We start from the raw sequence: 9,940 nt of genomic DNA on the forward strand, positions 1-9,940 counted from the left end.
TCTCTGGAGCTCTGCTTGGTCCACCTCCACTATTCAGGGTCCCGGCCCCGAGAGCGCGCCCGCCGATCCAGATCTCCGGTCCCCAGGCGCCTCCCTTGGACCCACCTTGTAGGCGTGACAGTCTCAATGGGGGTTGGAATTTCCAGATCAAAGCTGGAATGGCTACCCACTACACCATATCAAATATCCAGCTGTGTCCAGGGGTTCCTCTACAAGAACCCAGATGTTCTATAATTATTCAGCTACCCTGCAAGCCACAGTAGATCCTGAATAAATACTGCCTATTACCAGGAGGCCCACTGCTGGGAACAAATGAATTTTGAGATCCAAATCTATGTTCCCAGGATCTCGTGACTAATACAGTAAAAACATAGACACAGAAAAGTATGTTAATATTTTGATGTTATAAATGCCGTGTGAAAACAAGCACAAAAATCTAAAGACTGGGATAGGGGAGAGAACTGGGCTGAGACACACAGAGGGCAGTGGTTATTGCTTAACTCAGGCACCACTTGTAGGAATTTCAAATGTGTCATTCTACTCAACCCAGCAGAAAACTCAGGAAAGAAAGCTTTTTTTTTATTCCCAGCTGCACATGCCGGAGCTGAAATCCCAAGGAAATAAGCTAGTTACTCCTGGTTAACTCTGGCGGGGGGACAAAGGACATGTGAAATTCATCCAAGAGCGTCTCTCCCTCTAAGTGTCTTCCCATCACTTTGTTGATCTTGGGACGGAAAGTACATATTCTCTGGACAGCTTTAAGATAACTCATGAATGTATGTTCCAGAACCCACTTGTCAACTCTTCAGAGATGAGGCAGGTGGTCTCAGGGTTGTCACATGAGGATGTGCTTCTTACAGACTTGAACAACTCAGTCTGAACCCCTGCATACTCAAAGGGCAAGGAGTCACTTCATACATTTGTATCTGTCAGCCATTTCCTTTAAGTGTGTGCATAGGACACCATGGAACCAGGGAACCTCACCTGGGTGTCAGAGTTCATCTTCCTGGGGTTCTCAGAGAGCTGGGAACTTCAGCTCTTCTTGTTTCTGGTGTTCTTGTTTGTCTACAGCACGACTGTGGTGGGAAATCTCCTCATCATAGTCACAGTGACCTCAGATTCCAGGCTCCACACACCTATGTACTTCCTGCTCCGCAATCTCGCTGTCTTAGACCTCTGCTTCTCCTCAGTCACTGCCCCCAAGATGCTGATGGACTTCCTCTCTGAGAAGAAGACCATCTCCTACCAAGGCTGCATGGCCCAGGTCTTCTTCTTCCACTTTCTGGGAGGGGCCATGGTCTTCTTCCTCTCAGTGATGGCTTATGATCGCCTTGTGGCCATCTCCCGGCCCCTCCACTACGTCACTATTATGAACACTCAACACTGTGTGGTACTGGTGGTGACAGCATGGATTGTGGGCTTTGTCCATTCCATTGTCCAGCTGTCACTGATGCTCCCACTGCCCTTCTGTGGCCCCAATGTCCTGGATAACTTCTACTGTGATGTCCCCCAAGTGCTGAGACTCGCCTGCATGGACACCTCCCTCCTGGAGTTCCTCATGATCTTCAACAGTGGGATGCTGGATGTCATCTGGTTCCTTCTCCTTCTCATCTCCTACTTGGTCATCCTGGTGATGCTGAGGTCGCACTCAGGAGAGGCCAGGAGGAAAGTGGCTTCCACCTGCACCACCCACATCATCGTGGTGTCTATGATCTTCATTCCAAGCATTTACCTGTATGCCCGGCCCTTCACTCCCTTCCCCATGGACAAGGCTGTGTCCATCAGCCACACAGTCATGACTCCCATGCTCAACCCCATGATCTACACCCTCAGGAACCAGGAGATGCAGGCAGCATTGAAGAGATTAGGGATGCATGTGCTGGTTTGTAAGAAAGAGTGACTATCAAGGTCCTTTCTTGTGGCCTGTCCTTTTTGAAAGGGTACATCCTCTCTATTCACAGCTTAGGCATGTTTGCACAGTATCTCTGTGTTCTGCTCTGAAGTTTAATAACGGTTATGGTTTGAGTCTGAACTGTTTTGGATCAGCTCATCTATTTGGATATTTGGACCTCAGTTGGTAACTGGGGTAACTGTTTTGGGAGGTTGTAAAGCCTTTGGGATCCAGGACCTAGCTATCAGGCACGGGTTATTGGCGTAGGCCTTGAGGACTAGAGCCTAGCCCCACTTCCAAGCTCGCTGACTCTTGATGCACCAATACACTGTGATCAGCTACCTCGGGTTCCGGCCACCTCACCCTCCCGCCAGCACGGACCAAGTTTCTTCACCCACCACGGCTTCTCCACAAGGATGGACTCTATTTCCTGAACCTGTGAGCCAATAAAATCCTCTTCCCTTTAAGTTGCTTCAGTCCCAGGGACCCAACTTAGTTTTTTAGGAAAAAGGGAAGTGTTCTCTTTGTGGTTAAAGTTTGTGATCAAGAATTCTAACACTCCCACAGTGACAAGAAATGTTTTGCTTGTTCCTGAGAAGCCATAGCTCTTTGTCCCTACTCTGATTGATGGATACTTCTCTTTTGTGATGATGGCATGTCCCCTCGAAGAATGTTTCTGTGTATCATCCCTCTTCTAAGCATTTCTTTTGCTCTGAGACCAGAGCGTGGGGAATGGGGCATACATGATTTGCACTCTTAGTCCTTTATTAGGGACTCTGATTTTTCACACCAAACTGGTGACCACGGATGTCCTAGCTCAGTTCTCTTCATGTCATGGCTTCTTCACCAAACAGGCTTAAACCAACTCTCTCCATATTGTCACAGATCTGTCAAGATCTAAAGTGTGTACAGAGGATACTGTGAAGGGTACAGGACCTGGGAAGAAATACTGTTATTATCACCCTTGGCATTTTTCTTCTGTCAGTTGAATCATGCACTGAAGTGGCCAGGAATTCCTCTGTGATATAAAGCAGACACAAAGAGGATGGACACAGTGAAGGTGGCCTTGCACCATGCCCAGCTGGTGAAACCCATAATAAACAGGGTCATGCTTGGTAAGAGTCTGGCTACTTCCCGCTGTTCCCCTAATCATACCTATTTCCAGAGGCAACAATTTCTTGCAAATTGTGATCAGAAGAGCCATTAATTTGAACAATAATTAATTTTTTTCTGTCATTTTCTTTTACAAATTTGCGCTTGGGGCTTGATGCAGTATTTTGATCCACAGGATGCACTGTGTAATATTTTGTTGACTCTTGCTTCATTGATATTTTCTGGCTCTTCTTCCTCCTCCTTCCCATTTCCTTCATTGACTGCTCAAAGTTCCGTCTTTACAGACATCTAGGGCTATTCCTTTTCCGGTTCACTGGTGTGCTTGGCTTCCCTCTGCCACACACTTATGCCCTCTTCTCCATATCGATGTGGAAGGGTGTCAGGTTAAAGAGAAGAAACAGGCTATGGTTTACATCGCAGGGGAGGCTGGAACCCAGGCAAGTCCAAATTCAGAGTTCTGTGTTTGTGTTTGTTTTTGCTTTTAAGGACCTATGGGCTAGGAAGAAGCCTCAGTCTATTGAAGACCCAAGTTCAACCCTCAGAATGCATGTAAAACAGCCAGGTGTGGTGTGGCATGCATCTGTAATCCCAATGGAGGAGAGACCAAGACAGAAGGATCTCTGAGCCTTGCTGGCCAGTCAATCTAGTCAAATTGGTAAGCTCTAGGTTTGATGTGAGACTTGTCCTAAACAATAAGAAAATACTGTGGAGAGTATTAAGGAAGAGCCAACATTGAACTCTGGACTCCATATGCATGCACACACATATACATTTGCATTAGCATAAATACACAGGCACCCACATAAACATGTGTACACACTTGCCACTAAAGAAAAAAAAAGGATTGAAAGGTCTCTTAGATGTCAAATACAGTCTACTGTGGGAGTGAGAAAGCTTCAGGAATGACCCCACATGGCTCCCTTTCTTTCTCCCTTCATCCCTCCTTGCCTGCATAACCATCTTTAATATGGCAAAAATGGGGGTCATTGTTCCAAATTGTGACACTTGATTTTTACTTTCTGTAGCTGCCTAGCTCAGGCTATCAGACTTCTCATTATATCTTCTGAGGGTAATTTTATGGATGAGTGTTTTAGTTAGGGTTACTATTGCTTTGATGAAACCCCATGACCAAAAGCAACTTGGGGAGGAAAGGGTTTATCTGGCCTACACTTCTGCGTTGAAGTCCATCATTGAAGGAAGCCAGGACAGGGACTTAAACAGAACAGGAACCTGGAGGCAGGAGCTGATGCAGAGGCCATGGAGGATGCTGTTTCCTGGCTTGCTCTTCCTGGCTTGTTCAGCCTGCTTTCTTTTTTTTTTTTTTTTTTTTTTTTTTTGGTTTTTCGAGACAGGGTTTCTCTGTGTAGCTTTGCGCCTTTCCTGGAACTCACTTGGTAGCCCAGGCTGGTCTCGAACTCACAGAGATCCGCCTGGCTCTGCCTCCCGAGTGCTGGGATCAAAGGCGTGCGCCACCACCGCCCGGCCAGCCTGCTTTCTTATAGAACCCAGGACCACCAGCCCAGGAACGGCCCCAGCACAATGGATCAGGCCCTCCCCCCATCAATCGTATTTAAAAACTGCCTTTCAGGCTTGCCTGCAGCCCAGTTGTATGAAGGCATTTTCTCAATCAAGGTTCTCTTTTCTCAGATGACTGTAGCTTGTGTCTTGTTGAAATAAAATTATCCAGCACAGTGAGGTTGGCCCATGTATCCCCACTGGCTGGGGAATATTCATATCCTTGTAACATAAGTATCATCATATTGCCCCCCTTCAGCAAGGGTCGTGGATGAGGGTTGTTCCAAGACAGTGATGATGGAAATGGGCTGGTATCTCCAATATTGTCTACCACAAAAGCAGTAAGAATAGCATCCCTTAAATGGCACCATCCAATCCATTCATCATTAGCTATGTATGCCTGGATGCTCATGTGTGTATTCATTCATTGAACAAGTGTTTATTTTGAGTGTCTGCAGTTTTCATTCAGTCATGTGATATATATATACTTTTAAAATTTTTTTAACTGTGGGTTCCTAGAGAAAGTTCCTGGTTTTGTTTTGGTTAATGCAAGGGAAGAGAGACCATTCCACCCTTGGCCAGATGCCTGAAGAACCAAGGTACCCTGAGGAGATACATGCAGTGGTATCCATGGCAGAACACCCAGTAGGCATTCAGTGTAAGAGCTGAGGGAGCTAGGATAAAGAGACAAATGTAGGAGATCCTCCCAACACTGCCTGCCATGAAAGCAACAAGAGCATCCCTTAAATGGCACCTTCCAATGGCACCACTGCTAGAGAGGAAGCCATGGGGCAGTCAGAGTTAACAACTCCTGGATATGCTTCTGACGGACACAGGGGCTCAGCAAAGACAGGGCAGGGTGCCCCTGCGCAAGCTATACGGGAGTCATTTTCTCTGACTAACTCGCCATCAACAATAAAACTACAAAAAACGCTTTCTTATTATTGACACACCCTGGCAATCCTGAACAATGTCAGATGAGATACTTCCTGCTAATGTCTGAGGTTCTGATTTGTCTCTTCTTTGTCTCTATGTCTCTGACATCTATCTGTCTGTCTGTCTATCTGTCTATCTATCTGTCATCTATCTATCTATCTATCTATCTATCTATCTATCTATCTATCTATCTATCTGTGTGTTTGTGTGTTGCTTGTGTTGTGATTATGAACATGCACCTCTCACACACACACTTGGCTCAAGTGTTCAAGGCTTGGTGGCACTATTTGGGAGATTCTGACAACTTTAAGAGAGTGGGCCCTGGGTGTAGGAAGAAGGTCCCTGGGGATGTGTGTGCAATTGACAGTTATCTCTGATGTGCAGCCCTGTCCTCACTTCCTGTCTCCTGGCAGCCAGGAGGCAAAAAGAACCTCTCCCACCACACGTTCTCACTGCCACGATGAGCTGCCTCATCCTGGGCCAGAATGAGCAGAGCCAAGGACTATACACTGAAATCTCCAAGGCCTTTCTAAGCCCCTCCTTCATGAAACTATTTGGTCACTGTGTGTGTGTGTGTGTGTGTGTGTGTGTGTGTGTGTGTGTGTGTGTGTGTGTGTATGTGTGTGTGTGTGTGTGTGTGTGTGTGTGTATGTGTGTATGTGTATGAGTGAGTGTGTTTTTGTGTGTGTGTGTGTGTGTGTGTGTGTGTGGTCTACTACAGTGTATGTGTAATGCGTGACACTAAGAGAACTGAGAAAGTCAGAAGAGAATCAGAATTGGATGGTGAAAACCAGGAGCATTGTGGGAAGGGAGGATGAGCAGTGGAAGAGGGGCTTGGAGTCCTCCGACCGATTTGGTGCAAGGCTGGGGATGACTGACTGCTGAGGTGAGGGCTGAGAGGGAGAAGGGAGTTGATCCGGATCTCCATCTCCCAAGGCACAGGACTTAAGAGGGACCCTCTAGGCCAGTCCTTCTGAGAACCAGGAGATGGAGCCATGGATCCTTGGACCTGCCCTACAGCTTCCACCGACAAAGAAGCTCTGAAGACCAGAGGTGGCTGCTTTGTGAGGGGAATTCAGCCGGAAGGAAGGATATATCACTTTCCTTTTTCTACCCATTCTATAACAGCAAAGACAAGCAGATGCTGCAAAGACAGAGGCAGCAGAGTCAGAGAGCAGACCCTCCCTACACTCCACCCCGAGACACCTGGACCCCAGACTTCCCTGAGGCAGGGTACCCCTCCCCACACTCTACCCCAAGACACCTGGACCCCAGACTTCCCTGAGGCAGGGTGCAAGGACTTAGGGTAACTGTGAAAGCGCATTTTAAACACACGGCGCAGTGTACACCCGATTAAAGCCATCGATTGCCATACACAAAAGTGATGGGAAGCGATAGAATTGGACTGAGATGTTGCTGAGGGGGCCTCCCAGCAAGAGGAGGGCGCTGATGAGTCGTAGATAGGAGCAATCTGAGAAAACAAAGCCTTTTTCAGGTTTATTCTCCATGGGCAGTGGTTACTTGTTAAGCAGGTCACATGGTGTCTGCCCAACCCATAGCGCAAGAATAGTGCGATTTTCTTATTCTTCTTTCTCCTACAATCACAAAAGTAAATAAACATGCACATAGAATGCAAATAGAAAAACCCCAGTCCCTTGTGGCCAGTGATGGGTCCCTACTGAATGAATGCAGCCCAACCATTCTGCCACGTAACCAGGGTTCAGACTCAGTTTCCCTACGACTCCTCCCCATTGGGGCCTCTATTCAAACAATGCTTCATTCAAAAGGCACCAAAAATACTAGTATATGTAACATTTTTTTGAAAGTTAGGATTATTTGAGACCAGCTGTAGTGTAAACCCAACCACAAATCTGGACACTGATGTCATGTAACATATGTGACGGTACTTGGACATTTAAAATGAACAAAGAATCCTCTAACCCATCAAGAATTACTGGGCCTGATGGCATAAGCCTTATGCCCAAATCTGAGGCAGGAGGATTGCACATCTAAAGCCTTCCTGGACTACAGAGTGAGTTAAAGGCTAGCCTAGGCTTATCAAGTACCTACTTCAAAATAAAAAAAAATAAAATTCAGTGGTAGAATGCTTGTCTATCAAGTGTAAGGCCCTGGGTTCAAAGCCCTGGATAACCGAAAAATGACCTATTTGGATTTATAAAGGGGATATGAATCTCACAGGGCAATGTGATCGCTTCTCTGGATCATGATTCCCCTGAGATGGTATGGTTTGACATGTAGCTGGTACTTTCAGCCTTCAGTTTATCTCTGAAAGGTTGTGGGGTGACTTTATGTGCTAGGTTAGACCCCATTCCACCTTCTCAGCATTCTGTTAGCTCATCCTCAGCCTTGACGTCTGAAGGTATTCTTGTATTACTCTCCCAGGACAGCTCTCCATCCTGAGGTCCCATTACAGGAGAGCTGGAGGGAGGTCAGGTGTGGGATGGGGGGTCATTCTGGAAGGTGGCTGCAGAGATCACCTTCCTCACTAGGCATTGCAGGCTCTGGGATGCCCAGCTGAGAGTCAGAACTGCCAACACTCAGTCAAAAGGGCAGAAGGGTTCCTTGTCTCTCACAGGAGCTAACATCTCATCAGAATTCCGTGGGCCCGGCTGCCTTCTTTGTTGGCTTGACTGGATTTGGGATCACAAAGGAGACACACCTCTGGGCATGTCTGTGAGTGTTTCTGGAGATGTTTAACTGAGGAGAGAAGATGGATACTAATGCTGATCTAATGTAAGTGACACCATCCCATGTACTGGTTTCCCAAACTCTCTCTCTCTCTCTCTCCCTCCCTCCCTTCCTCCCTCCCTCCCTCCCCTCCCTCTCCCTCACTTCTCCCTCTCCCTCCTTCTCTCTCTGCTTCCTGACTGCAGATGAGTATGGCCACCTCAAGCCTCACCACCATGCCTTCTTAGTTAACCATGATGGGCGACGACCTCTTTAAACCATGAACCAGAAGAAAAAGCCTTCCTTCTCCTGTCTTATTTCTGATAAACAGCTTCCCCCAGCGATGAGAAAAATAACCAATGTGCCATGTGAAAAGTTTCAGTCCCCCAGTAGTGAGTAATGCAGCTGATGAAACAAGTCAGTTCAGGCCAAATGAATAAATCCAGGTCTAACCTGAGCAGAGCAAAGCACCTCCAGGCAGCTAGCTCTCTGGAAGGCAGGGAGAGAGCGTGATTGCACACAGCAGGTACAGCAGCGACCAGGTCTTAAGTAGCCTGTAGGCGTGGTCTTGAGCAACCCTGGAGAGGGCCTGACTCTTGGTGGGCATTCTTAGGGGCAGGGTCTGGGGAGAGAGAGAGAGAGAGGCGGGGCTTCCACCTAAACACCGTGTGTGGTCTCCTCTTGCTAACAGGCTCGTAAAATGCCACAGATGGTGTGGGCTTGTCTCACCTATCGGCTGTGTGTACCCTTGTGGCTTTTATCACCGGAAGCAGAGGCTGAATATCTTTTAAAATTTGATTCTATAACTCAATGTGGTGGTGGTGGTGGGGGGGCGTGTTTGAAGCCTTCATGGGATGCCAGGCATGATGGCACATGCCTTTAATTCCTCTGTGAGTTCGAGGCCAGCCTGGTCTATAAAGTGAGTTCCAGGACAGTTAGGGCTGTTACACAGAGAAACCCTGTCTCAAAAACAAAACAAAACAAACAAACAAACAAAGAAACAAAAAGCCTGTGTGAGAATAAGACAAAGGTATCCCTGGGCCTGATCTAATCAAGACCAGAGTATACCATCTGAGAGAAAATGCAGGCTGGATTGCAATCCCCGCATCCTCTCCTGATTAAACTGCTTTTACACTCTGACGCTTCCAGGGGCCCCAGGCAAGAGATTACTTCATCCAGCATCTGAATCACTAAAGCCACCAGACAGTCATGATTTTAGGTGTTTTGAGATGCGAAGATGCAAAAATGTATCACTGTGGGCCTTTTCTTATGGAGGAATGGTATTGGCTGTGTGTGTGCACCTGCACATATGTGTGTGCATATGTGTGTGTGGAGGCTAGAGGTCAACCCTGGATATTTTCCCTCAGACACTGTCAATCTTGCTTTAATTTTTTTTTTTAATTATAAATCTCTATGCATTTGTGCATGTGAGTGCAGTACCTATGGAGGCCGGTAGGGGGCTTAAGATATCCTGGAGTTGCAGTTACAGGTGGTTGTGAACCGCCTGGTGTGGGTGCTAGAGGCTTCCCCACCTTGTGTTTTGAGACAAGCTTTCCCACTGGGCCAGGGGCTTCCTGATTAGGCTAGGCTCACTGGCCATCATACCCCAGGGCTACTCCAGGCTCTGCCTCCCCCACACAGATGTGCTGCCTCTACTGGCTTTAAAAAAATGTATATGTAGTCAGGCCTGGTGAGGCACGCCTTTAATCCCAGCTCTTGTGAGGCAAAGGTAGGTGGATCTCTGTGAGTTCAAGGCCAGCTTGGTCTATATAGTGAGTTCTGGGACAGCCAGGGCTA

The 9,940-nt window shown here is 47.2% G+C and overlaps 1 protein-coding gene across 1 annotated transcript; it reads left to right on the forward strand.

The window, feature by feature from the left end:
• The first annotated feature begins 823 nt into the window (after positions 1-823).
• LOC128122510 (olfactory receptor 4D2-like) lies at positions 824-2,024 on the forward strand. The gene has a single exon (XM_052758135.1). It carries the CDS (start codon positions 965-967, stop codon positions 1,898-1,900), a length of 936 nt encoding a protein of 311 aa, XP_052614095.1. The 5' UTR covers positions 824-964; the 3' UTR covers positions 1,901-2,024.
• Positions 2,025-9,940: the final 7,916 nt, after the last annotated feature.

The sequence above is a fragment of the Peromyscus californicus genome, unplaced genomic scaffold (genome assembly GCF_007827085.1).
Source record: "Peromyscus californicus insignis strain IS unplaced genomic scaffold, ASM782708v3 Scaffold_3__1_contigs__length_106647218, whole genome shotgun sequence".
NCBI lineage: Eukaryota > Metazoa > Chordata > Mammalia > Rodentia > Cricetidae > Peromyscus > Peromyscus californicus.

Coding starts and splice junctions, on each gene's coding strand:
- LOC128122510 (XM_052758135.1), top strand. CDS start 965: ATGGAACCAGGGAACCTCACCTGGGTGTCAGAGTTCATCTTCCTGGGG.